The sequence below is a fragment of the Gymnodraco acuticeps genome, unplaced genomic scaffold (assembly GCF_902827175.1).
Source record: "Gymnodraco acuticeps unplaced genomic scaffold, fGymAcu1.1, whole genome shotgun sequence".
NCBI lineage: Eukaryota > Metazoa > Chordata > Actinopteri > Perciformes > Bathydraconidae > Gymnodraco > Gymnodraco acuticeps.
In genome coordinates, this window is record NW_022989800.1 from 3,017,357 (window position 1) to 3,029,952 (window position 12,596).

General features: G+C 43.6%; 2 protein-coding genes across 6 annotated transcripts in view; one reads left to right on the top strand and one right to left on the bottom strand.

Moving 5' to 3' along the window:
- The first annotated feature begins 507 nt into the window (after positions 1–507).
- Positions 508–7,273, top strand: eif3s6ip (eukaryotic translation initiation factor 3, subunit 6 interacting protein). Its single transcript, XM_034226130.1, has 15 exons — positions 508–667; positions 1,002–1,065; positions 1,153–1,363; positions 1,468–1,547; positions 2,300–2,361; positions 2,467–2,536; positions 2,641–2,714; positions 2,980–3,151; positions 3,504–3,658; positions 3,818–3,988; positions 4,234–4,367; positions 4,651–4,824; positions 6,518–6,707; positions 6,834–6,914; positions 7,098–7,273. Exons 1-15 carry the CDS (start codon positions 644–646, stop codon positions 7,185–7,187), a joined length of 1,752 nt encoding a protein of 583 aa, XP_034082021.1. The 5' UTR covers positions 508–643; the 3' UTR covers positions 7,188–7,273.
- A 275-nt stretch (positions 7,274–7,548) lies between these two features.
- Positions 7,549–12,596, bottom strand: part of cdh23 (cadherin-related 23) — a 221,556-nt gene continuing 216,508 nt past the window's right edge. For 4 of the 5 annotated variants that reach the window (XM_034226090.1, XM_034226083.1, XM_034226107.1 and 1 more), the window contains 10 exons: positions 12,056–12,312; positions 11,876–11,973; positions 11,660–11,780; positions 11,502–11,581; positions 11,340–11,380; positions 11,135–11,195; positions 10,372–10,501; positions 10,149–10,268; positions 9,794–9,904; positions 7,549–9,108 (listed from right to left, as the gene is read on the bottom strand). In XM_034226090.1, coding sequence (XP_034081981.1) covers positions 8,767–9,108; positions 9,794–9,904; positions 10,149–10,268; positions 10,372–10,501; positions 11,135–11,195; positions 11,340–11,380; positions 11,502–11,581; positions 11,660–11,780; positions 11,876–11,973; positions 12,056–12,312 — 1,361 coding nt within the window. In that variant the 3' untranslated portion in view covers positions 7,549–8,766. The remainder of the gene's footprint in view (positions 9,109–9,793; positions 9,905–10,148; positions 10,269–10,371; positions 10,502–11,134; positions 11,196–11,339; positions 11,381–11,501; positions 11,582–11,659; positions 11,781–11,875; positions 11,974–12,055; positions 12,313–12,596) is intronic. The other variant, XM_034226097.1, reaches the window with a different exon arrangement.

Here is a 12,596-nt window from a genome sequence, read left to right on the forward strand (position 1 = left end):
TTTTGAAAACTTTTTTTCAACGGCAGTAAATCATTTAGGGATATTTAAATAAGGGAGGTTAAGCAAGTCGAAGAGTGCTATCGACTCTCTCTCAGTTTAGTATAACATTCTACAAAGAAAGTTCCACACAATCATTTAAGTCACCACAATACACAAACAGTCTGTACTGGTTAGTACAGACTATTCAGACTATTCAGAGAGCAAAAAACCGTGTGTGGATACAGACAAAACGTGTGTGGATACAGACAAAACATAAAAACCAATGATGCTCGCGACCACAACAAATCAAAACTAAATATATAAATATTTTCGTTCTTTTTGTCCAACCAGCACAATGTTATCTTTCATACTTTTTGAAGGAATTGTAACCCACTTTTTCATTTGCAGTACAGAAATGAAAACATAAATCTCAAACCCAACGCTCAAAACCTGTTCACGGACCCAACGATTCTAATGTATATTCCAGACACTCAATCTCCCACAATGCTTCACTCTATTATTTTTCTCGTGGTTTCACGGCCTTGTCTTTCCGCTTCCGGTCTCTTTCCACATCGGCTGCGTGGTTTAGCGGCTTTAGCTAAACGAGCACACGTCCTCGTTTTTCACTCCACCGTCATATGAGCTTGGACTAAAAAACAGCACCATGTCGTACCAAGAGGAGGAGGAAGTCAGTATACATTGTTGTTTTAAAGATATATAAATGTTATTATGATAATAACAACGATACGCCAAGCAGCGGTAGGCCGCTAGCTAGCTAGAAAGCTAACTGCATAGCTAGCTTACCAACACCGGCATAACAGTAACGTTAGCTTTCGATGAGCCAGCATGATATTATTGATTGTTGTAGCCTGGTCTCTGAAGAGAATACAACCATAACATCACTTATGTAACGTTGTGTTGTTTTTGGGGTAAAGGGAAGCGTTTTAGGTTAGTTTCTCAATGATTATAATGACTGCCTCATTGACAGATGTTAACTGAGCATCTGTAACATTATGTTTTAGACCCCTGTTGCTGCTGGACCATATGATCCGTACGCGTTCTCAAACGACCCCGACCTGCACACCGGTTAGTATACCCTCAAGTGTTTATCTAAATGTATGAGATCACCTCTCTGTGTTGGTGTCTCTTGCTCATTCTCCCATCTCCTTGCAGGTGACCCCAAAGCTGACCTGGCCTATGAGAGGCAGTATGAGCAGCAGACCTACAGTGTCATCCCAGAGGTGATCAAGAACTTTCTGCAGTACTTCCACAAAACCACCTCTGACTTAATCGACCAGAAGGTTTATGAGCTGCAGTCCAACCGTGTGTCAAGCGAGAGCATCGAGCAGAAGATCTATGAGATCCAGGACGTCTACGAGAACAGGTAAACTCAACTCTCCCTGTGGTGGTTATGCTGCTGCATCCTTTAAGAGACGTTAAGACTGTGAGTGATGAGCATCTCATCCTTGTCTTTTTGATCCTGTGCAGCTGGAACAAGTTGACTGACCGTTTCTTCAAGAATACTCCCTGGCCAGAGGCTGAGGCCATCGCAGCACTGGTTGGCAATGGTGAGTTTGTCATAGTTCACCTATATTGGTTTTGCCTTTTGCATAGACATCAAATTTCTTATTGTAACATTTATTTGATCATTCTTAAATTGTTTTACAAAAAGTGTGAGAAATGTACTGAAGTTAAATCTGATATTTTCGTGAAGTTTGGCCCACCTTCTCCAACTCGTAACCTTTATTCATCGGCCATTATTCTAGCTGAGGAAATAAGACAAATTATGTTAAAAAATAATTTCTTTAAAGGTGGGGTAGGTAAGTTTTAGAAACCGGCTCGAGATACACTTTGTGTTATATTCCATGGAATGCTCTTAACATCCCGATAGCAATAAATATCTTAAGTGCTTTGACAAAAAATCCATAAATAAATGTCTTCTGTGGAAGCCGTAATACTGTAAAAAGCACGACCAATCATTTTAGCCGGCCCGGCTAAAATGACTGGATGGCCTACCTGCCTGTCAGCCTTCCATCTGTGCACAAACTTATCTCGTGCCCTCATTGGTCATGTGCGCGTTCGTGTGTGTTGGAGGAGGGGCTCTGTAAGGAAGTGGCAGATTTTTTCCGGCTGTGTATTTTCAAATTCTAGCGCACTCGAGCTGGTTTCTCCAAAATTACCTACCCCACCTTTAAGCATATCTAGACAGTTCCATGTGCTGGATATTGCCCTCTGTGTGTACATTTTGATTTTTTTAAATCTATTTGAAGTGCTATGGTGAAAATGTTGAATGTCATTGACCGCCTGTTGCCTCCTACAGATGCTGTGTTCCTCATCCTCTATAAGGAGCTGTACTACAGACACGTTTATGCTAAAGTCAGCGTGAGTAACCGATCAATACAAATCTCCATCTAGATTAATGAGCCTTCCAAATGTTAGAAAACATCTTCAGTATTTTGTTCTAAGCATTGTTTCTTTCATCATCAGGGTGGACCAACTTTGGACCAGCGTTTTGAGTCTTACTACAACTACTGCAACCTCTTCAATTACATTCTCAGTAAGTAACCAGAACAACCCTTTCTCCCCTCTCCCCTGTATTATCAGTGTAAAATAACGCCCAATGAATGACAAGTCAAATGAGAATGTGCCTGACTTTAACAGATGCTGAGGGCCCCGCCCCCCTGGAGCTGCCTAACCAATGGCTGTGGGACATCATCGATGAGTTCATCTACCAGGTACACTGCAATTTAAAATGTTGTAATGTTACCTCAGTTCAGAACACATACGCACACAAGTAAGAATCGCAAGAATAAAAACCAGACCGAATAGTAGTTGCCAGTCTTTTCCAGGATTTGTACTAGATGTGCGGTATTTCAAACTGACTTCATCATACTTCTCTCATGGTTTCTTTTTTATGCTTATTGATACGGTCAATGTCACAAAGAAAGCAGGTATATATTCTATTCAACAACAATATGAATGACACTCTTTCCCCTACAGTTCCAGTCCTTCAGTCAGTACCGCTGCAAGACGGCCAAAAAGTCAGAGGAGGAGATCGAGTTCCTGAGAAACAACCCAAAGATCTGGAACGTCCACAGTGTCCTCAACGTTCTCCACTCCCTTGTGGACAAGAGCAACATTAACCGCCAGCTGGAGATCTACACCAGCGGAGGTAAAGAGGATGTTCTGTAGACATTGGTAGATGGCAATATATGGTGAAGCTCAGATACTGAATTATTTAAATGTGCAGTTAAAGTTCCCTATATTGTTTCCTGCTTCCTCTGAGAAAATGTGTGTGTGTGTGTGTGTGTGTGTGTGTGTGTGTGTGTGTGTGTGTGTGTGTGTGTGTGTGTGTGTGTGTGTGTGTGTGTGTGTGTGTGTGTGTGTGTGTGTGTGTGTGTGTGTGTGTGTGTGTGTGTGTGTGTGTGTGTGTGTGTGTGTGTGTGTGTGTGTGTGTGTGTGTGTGTGTGTGTGTGTGTGTGTGTCACACCAGGCAGCTAACATGTTTTTTATGTGTGTCGCAGGAGACCCAGAGAGTGTGGCCGGAGAGTACGGGCGTCACTCCCTGTACAAGATGTTGGGATACTTCAGCTTGGTGGGGCTGCTGAGACTTCACTCTCTGCTCGGGGATTATTACCAGGCCATCAAAGTCCTGGAGAACATCGAGCTCAACAAGAAGGTAAGGCGCTGAAAGTAGAGACTGACACACTGGAGCATTACTAATAATGATACTACAGAATACGCTGAGCCCACTATAGATCTTTTTTCAGTATTCTTTGACCTATGATCTCTTGGTTTAGAGTGCATCCCTTCATACATTTACTTCCCTGTCTTTCAGAGTATGTACTCCCGTGTGCCTGAGTGCCAGATCACCACTTATTACTATGTGGGTTTTGCCTACCTGATGATGAGGCGTTACCAGGATGCCATTCGAGTATTTGCCAACATCCTGCTCTACATCCAGAGGACGAGAAACATGTTCCAGAGGTCCACGTATAAATATGAGATGGTCAGTCACAGCTGTGCTTCTTAGAACACTTGTATTTAGCTTTAGCTGTGGAATCTCCTATGAATTCCATGTTCATAAAAGTACTCATTGTTGTTAAGTTTGGACTAAAGCTGAAATGTAGTCGTCGATTTCCTCCAACATTCTGTGATGCATAAACATTAATTCTCTGAAGTCTTTAAACCCCTGAGGACAATAGTATTTGAGTTGAAACAGGTGTCATAATACTTGTATGATGTGTTTTTTAGGTTAACAAACAAAACGAGCAGATGCATGGTCTGCTGGCCATCGCTCTCACCATGTACCCGATGCGTATCGATGAGAGCATCCACACCCAGCTGAGGGAGAAGTACGGAGACAAGATGCTGAGGATGCAGAAAGGGTGAGAGGGCGACTCATGGCACTGTGATGGAGCAACTTGTCTCACTGTGTCAATGTTTATTGCCTTCATTTAATTTGTGTGTATATTTGATTTTTGTTATATTGGTCAGAAAGCCTGATAATGAACTGTAATGTTATGACACTGTACAATGAAAAACATGTATCTGTGTGTTTGTGGGTCTAAACGTATAGCTCCAATAAGTTGTTTTAAATGTAGTGTTGGTATTTACTGTGGCACCCTTAGGCAGCAACCTGACGCACATGTTCTATTTTTGTTATCTCAGAGACCTGCAGGTGTTTGAGGAGCAGTTCAGCTTCGCCTGTCCCAAGTTCCTGTCCCCTGTGGTGCCAAACTATGACAACGTGCACCCCAACTACCACAAAGAGCCCTTCCAGCAGCAGCTGAAGGTGTTCGCTGAGGAGGTGCAGCAGCAGGCCCAGCTCTCCACTATCCGCAGGTACAGCATACCATCATTAATAACATCTTCCCCTGGCACTAGGGATGGGTATCGTTTGAAATGTATCGATTTCGATTCCGGTTCTGCTTATCGATTCCGGTTCTTATCGATTCCCCGTTTCGATTCCAAAATTGTAAAATAAAGAGGTCAAACGTTTAGATAACAAAAATATATTTATTCTTAAAAGCTTTAACTGAAATTGTTACTAAAAAATATACATGCAATACAAATGTATTGCACAATAGCTGTGCTTTATTTTAACTGAGCTATGCCTGTGGCAAGCTATTAACAGGCATTACACTTTGCCTTTTCTTTTTCTTTTTTAGTGTAGTGGAGCCTCACTTCAGAGTGTTTACCGCGACCTATCTTTGGTGTTATGAAGTGACTGAGCTCGTGAAATGTCTACGGGAGGGCGGGGGAGCATCGCTGCGGGGCAACTGTGGACCTCTGTCGCCTGTCAGCGCAATTTATATGATGCCGTTTAAAAAAATGAAGGGCGGTGCCGGCCGTCAGCGTACCGAGCCGGCCGTCAACGGCCCGCTGACGACCGGCCGTTCTGTGATTCTCCAGGTCCGCCCTGTATTCCACCGGGTCACCGCAGCACCGCGGTGCAGACGGACCCGCTGGAATACAGGGTCTACCGCGTTTAGGAACCGTTAAGCAGAACCGAAATTGTGTATTTTGTATGGGTACCCGGTACCCGGCATTTTCTTATCGGTTCTCATCTGGAACCGAGTTTCGGTTCCCAACCCTACCTGGCACACTGCGTCTTATTGTGCACCTCTTTAGACTCCACAGGGAACCTATGATGTAATGCATAGAGGACCCAGGCAAAAACATTTTGGATGCAGTTTATCTCTCCTCTAGACTCCGCCCCCTCAATCCTTTTCCTTTATACCAGGGGTGGGGGGCCTCCAGGCCGTATACGGCCCGCGAGGCCATTTGGTTTGGCCCTCGAGGTAATTTATAAAAACGCGCAAAAAATTCAAGAAATCTAGACCGCAAAATAATTAAACAAGCTTTTTCTCCAACCAGTGAGGTAAAGGAGGCACATCTTTATATGATCATTATAGTTATACAAAAAATAAGAGAATAAAGTAAACAGGTATAAAATACTATATGACAGTAAAAATAAGTTGTTATTAATAAACAAGAATAGAGTTTGAGTGATTTGTCAAATATTCATAAAGAAAAAAATCTGCTTCCAGTTCCGTTTCATCTGGGTGTTGAGAGATGTTTCCATAGATCTATTCATTTTACTCTCAAAGTGCACCAGATTGATGCTTTGAACTTCAACATTTAAAAAAAAATCTTCCTGGTGGTGCATGCCCCTGGAACCCCCTAGATGAGGTTAGATCCCCCCCCACTTAAATCATGTCCACATGGATATGAAACTAAATATATTTGCACACATCTTGTGTCCATATATTTCTGTTTTGTGGTCATGCCACGGGTCATGGTCAAATATCTGGATTAAGAGGTTGCTTTTTCTTTGCACAGCATGAAAGAAAGGCCAAATGAATGGGCTGTGATTTTAGGTTTTTAAGCAGACGTTGAGGTCAATAATTTGTACGGCCCTCGGAGGATGTTGTAAAAATGGAAATGGCCCTTGAGAGGAAAAAGGTTCCCCACCCCTGCTTTATACGGTCTCTGTAGACCTGTTTACTCATCTAAGTCCCAATGTGTCCTTCAGCTTCCTGAAGCTCTACACCACGATGCCGGTCTCCAAGCTGGCAGGATTCCTGGACATGACGGAGCAGGAGTTCCGCATTCAGCTGCTCGTCTTCAAACACAAGATGAAGAACCTGGTGTGGACCAGCGGCGTCTCGGCTCTGGACGGAGAGTTCCAGTCTGCCTCTGAGGTCGACTTCTACATTGACAAGGTGTGTAATCTTCTGTAATAACTTTTCTACTTACAGTTACAATTGATGTTGTTCACTGTTATGTTGGTTCAAGTAGAAGTGGTAGTACTGTTTTTCTAAAGCTTTTCTTCTGCATCCATTACACAGGACATGATCCACATCGCCGACACCAAAGTTGCTCGTCGGTACGGAGACTTTTTCATCAGACAGATCCACAAGTTTGAAGAGGTGAGTAGTGATCCAACATGCCTCAAGCAAGCAATGTTAAAGTGCAGACTTATCGCTAAATGTTTGATGTTAGAACCTTAAAGCAATGTCAGCAATATAAAAAAAGTCCCCCCAAAACACTCTTCCGCACACACAGACTTTTCCTGAACAGACTGTATAAAAAGTGCTTCTGTCTCCTTCCAGCTGAATAAGACCCTGAAGAAGCCGCCAACCACCGCTACCGCTGCCGCTGCCGCTGCGACTGCGACGCCAGCAGTAGCCCGGGCCGTCTGACCAACAGCAGTGAAGACAGCTATTATTAATGAAAACTTTTGTATGTAACCTGGCAACAATAAAGTGATGGAGTGGTGTGCTACAAATATAGTTTTTTTTTCTTACTTATCAAGTGTTGACCCGTAACAACCACTAGAGGGCAGTATTTACCAATCTGTAACACTGGGTCAAGACAGCCTCAGGCACTGAATTGAGTGTAAGGAACAAGGCTTTTTCCTTATTATGAGACACATTTGCGGTGGGTAATTACAGTTTCTTATTTTCCCAGACTTCCTGGTGTCTGTGGATCTTTTAATTTCCCGCGGCACCAGTTTCCATGTTGTTCTTTGCCACTCATCATCCCACTGACTCGGGGTCAAAGGCCGTTGCATATTTCTTCTTTATTATCACAGATCATCCAACATTTCCCAACACAGATCTCAGGACAATGACAAACAAATCAAAACTTACAAATGGGAATATAAAAAAATAATCTTAAAAATCACACCACTCATCAGAAACAACATGTCACCATAGCACGATATACACATACTCCAAACATCCAAAAGCATTCCCTACCTATTTTGGTAAGCCAGCATTTTTCTTCAAAAATATTTTTTATTCCATCACATTTTCTAGAAAATAAAAAAATAAAGCAAACATTGCTCATTTTGAGCATGACTCTTTTAGTCCTTCAGGTGGCAGTGTAAAGTCTCTGTGGGCACAATGCCATCTTCATGTCTATAAAAATTGTATAATTCATACTTTTTTTAAATTCCATCTACGAGTCCTTACCAACGGCCTTTGATATCAAATGTATCCCAAAACATTCAAAGTTTTGTATTTTTTTTAAATTCATGTAGCTCCAGTCTTGGACGTTGTTTGATTCTTCTTGCACCATCCTCCGATTGTCCTGGAGTGTTTCCTCTTTTTGCCATTCATCCATAAAATCTAACTACTAAAGTACTTAAACAATTGCACACAGGCCTCTCTTGATCGTGGTGTGAGCGTCTCTGGGGACAATACTCGAAGTGCTCTGTCTGCATTAAATATCCATCTATAATTTCGTGATAACAACATTTGCAACATTTTCTCAAAGTCCCATTGATGGCCATCCGCTGGTCTGAGTGTGTGTAGCTTTTTTTTGAGTATGTATATTTGTGCTTGTGTATGCAGTCCAGGTATGACATCAAAAGGATTAGTGAGAGTGAGGCACCTTTAGACGATTATAAGGTCCCGGTTCAACAAGCTGCTCCCACAGGGAGATTCAGACTCAGCTCTTTGGATGTAAGCCGATGACCCCGTTTGTTTTTGTCTTGCTGAAGAAAAAGTGCCCTGCTTATGATTTTAAATTTCCTTATGGTCTTTTTTTATTCTCTTGAAGCACCTAATGTGGGACCACCTAACATAAGACCCGCTCAATCCAACCCAATGGTAAGTGGGTCTTCCTGCAGGTCGTCTCCCTGATGCCCTGAGGTTGGCTGATGAGGTTTCCTAGACTACACACACTCCTCCCCCAGTCCACGTCAGAGAGGCGGTGTGGAGGCACAAGGACACACACGAGTCATGCTTGAGCTCATACCAGCGAGGCCTCGGCTAGTCATAACTCTGTGATCTCCAGGGGGCTCTGGGACAGGGTGTCCCCGTCCTTGTGGCGGTGCATGGGGGTGGACTTGGCTGACTCTGTGCGGGCGTTGCGCTCCGCGTAGAGCCCCCCGTCAGCGTTCAGCGCCTCCAGAGAGCGCGCCAGGGCCCGCTGGTCGTCCTCTGGCAGGCTGCTGAGGTCAGAGGTCAGGAGGGTGCCTGTGCTGCCGTGGACCACGTGCACTCCTTCGGGACCCTTCAGCTCCACTGGGAGCTTGTGCTTGAAGCGCAGTGTGCCACGGCCCCCCCCCATGCCCAGACACTCGTCCTCATCGTCGTCCAGGTCGCTCTGGATCAGCTGTGGAGGGAGGAGAGGGAGAATAAACTCACGCACTGAAAGTAAATACCCGGGGTTTTGAATGCTGAGATTTTGGGCCTTGGCTAATTCAGTTATTTGATCCCTTGGACACTCAACTATTGAGCCTGATATTGCTGTTGAACATGACCTCAGACAACAATAAATACATAAAAAAAGTCTGTCCTTCAACCAAATCAAATAAATGTAGACTATTCAATGTTTTATATTTTGATAATTAATATGTATAATGTCCAACTTAAACAGTTTGCACCCCCTTGGAAGGCCCACTTCCCACTTTGAAAACCTCTGGTTTGATTGATTGACAACATGGTAGCTTGTAAGAGAGAACTCTGAGGAAGAGCTGGACAAAGTGGAGAGAAATCAGATCACTTGGAGTAACAACTTGGAAATGTAGAGAAACAATAGAGCAGCAGAGAAGAACACTGCTTGCCAGACATGGGTTCAATTACTGCACACCATTCTTAGCTTGACATGTTTAAATAAGAGCAGAAACGAGATGTCTCGAGGGAGCAGAGATAGCAGCAGTAGTGAGAAGTCACAGCGGCGAGTGTCAGAGATGGAGAAATGGAAGGTGTGTTCAGGGACGATCACTCTCCGCAGGTGTCAGACAGGAAGCACACAGCAGCAGCAGGTGTAGAGACACCATCAGGTTACCCTCGCCCACCTCAGTGACGGATGACTGATCACCCTGGCTGGTGGACACTGTGACCAGTCGGGCTGCAAAGAGCTTTTTCAGCCTCATGTAGTCGTCCAGCACCACATTGAGCAGGGAACCCTGACAGGATGGCAGTTAGGATCAAACAGAGGCTACACACACCCTCACTGATACACACAGCATGAATGAGAATCCACTGCAGGAGCGTCTTCCTGTCTTCTGTCCTTGGAGTCTCTCTGTATACTTCTTAGGACACACTGAAGGAGGTATTTCCTCTGATGATGTCCTCAAAGCGTTTTGTGAGGCTTTTGGATTTGGAAGTCTTGATGGGTGTCTTGGATATTATGACATACAAGTATCTTACCTTGATGGGCCCCTCCCTCATGATCTGGCCCAGTTTAGCGATGTTGTCGTACTCCTGGATGGCTGCCCTCAAGTAACGATCATCTTCAGGCTTCGCTTGAGGCTCTCGACCAAATGTGCCCTGTGGGAGAGACATGCTTTCGTCAGCTTTATATGGGGTTACATCCGTTTCTCAGGGTATTGTTTTATTGTATAAACAACCTCAGATTAACGTTGGTACTGACATGCGTGCGTGCCGGGCTGTTCCACAGGTCCGTGATCTCGTTCAGGTTCTCCGGCAGGTCGTCCTCGTGGTCCGCCTGAGCAGCCAACTCCAGGTTGCGGCAGAACGGATCCAGCCACACAGGATTAGCCCTGCAAAATGCAGGTGCAGTATGACAAGCTAGTTTTTAGCTGTTGTATAAGACTAATATTATGGGACTTAATGAGAAGTTAGATACCCTTTCCTTTTGTGTGTATGCTACATGTACAGCTAGGAGAGGCTTTACTTGTCTTCCCACTGTAACAATGCAAACCAGCTTCTTTAAATCTCACTAATTAACACATTGTTAAAACAATACATGGTTTTATGGGGGGTTGGAAATATTTCATGCTTGAGTGCATTGACTTTTTGGAGTCTCCGCTTGTTGCCTGGCTACAGAACATCAAACTTCTTAAAGTAAACATTTTTACCTTTCATTGATATTCAGAGCTAATAAATCAAAGGTGCTGGAAAAATTACTGCAGGAATTTCTGAACCATTTTCCAGTTTGATATGATTTGTTATTGTACATTGTTATTTATGTCATAAACACAGCGGAGAGAACGGTTTGGATCAGAGTTGGACCATCAGTTTCTTTTCTTACAAGGGGTTTTCTTGTTGAATTTGCTGAAGAAATTGTTAACTTGTATAACTTATATACTTGTATAACACTTCGTTGTATTTGGTGGGAATTCATTTTAGGCAATATGTCTCAAACAAGTGTGAGAATGCAGCTATTATCTCACCCCTCAAAAGAGTACTTGTTAGTGTTGGGCATGTCCAGGATATCCATCAGACCCTGGTTCCCTGGATAGTAGAGGACAGATACGTTTAAGAAAAACAGTCTGAGCAGTAAACTGACATGTTGAACATCTGCTGAGAGCTGTTAAAGCCACATCCTGAAGCTAACAGCTGCTGGGACCCTCCCCCCCCAGCGGAGCGGCCTCTCACCTGTTGATCCTGCGACTATGGCTTTCAGCTTCCTCTCGTGTCTGCAACACAGACACGAGAAGGTAAACATGTTGATCAGATTCACAGCATAAACACATTTACCATGACTGAGCATATTTCAAATGACTCAAAATAAATGCAGGATTGCCTAAGGGTTCTTACACTCTGCGGTAGTGCCAGTTCATTGTGACAAACAGAATTCCTGCCAAGCACAGCAGAACAGCCAGGATGATGATGACCAGCTGTGAAAAGGAGAAGAAGTTTTAAAAACACACATCGTCAGCAGCCTGTAGGTTTGCGGGGGTCCGGGCCTCGCAGACCTGTAGTGTGGTGATGTCGTCGGGCAGCTTGTCACTGATGGCAGGCTGAACGTCCACCACTGTATGTTTCCTGAACAGGTTTCTCAGCTGCTCCTTGTTCTCATCTATCATCTGGATCACCCTGTGAAACATGGAGCACCAGGAGGACACATTTAAACTCAGGCCACAACACAATCTATTGCAGTGAATAACAATATTTTCATCAGGAGGGTTTACCTTTCAACATCTAGGATGGTGTTGGTCTGATTGTTGACAACGTGGATGAGCATGTCTGTCTGAGCATAACTGACCCTGCCCTTCTTGTCCACATGGAACTGCATAAAGGAGATTGAGACAAAGATTGAGATAAACAAAAACAGAAAGAATACAAATGCTTTATATAGTATATGTCTTTACCTGTATGTCATCTAAGTTGACAATGGCTCCAGTAATGTTGGACAGCAGGTTGATGAAATCTTCCTGGTTTTCCCGCACCACATCAGGGATCTCATTGAAGACTATCTTAACCCTCTGGTCATCTCGGAGAATGTAGATGTTCACGTTGGTGGTTGTACTGTGTCCGGCGTAATCACACGCCAGAATCTCCAGCTGGAAGTAGCCGGGGTTGTAGGCGGTGAAGAGGTCGTATGTTCGGATGATACCATCTGTCAAACCTGTGGGAAATCATGGGGTAGTATGTGGTTCCTGATAAGAAATCTATTGGATTCAATGGCAAACATGCCCTTCAAATGTAAAAAGACTATTACAATGTGGGACTGCATTCTATGTTATGTATTATTTCTGTAAAATCAGGCAAAAAGGGCCTAAGTGTGAGACTCAATTCATGTTGATAGACTTTAGTCTTTATAGCTATATTTTGTAGTCTTTGTTAAGCCAATGATGCATTTGAAAATATGTATTTAATTCTAATTAAAAATAAATTAATATATGTGATGAT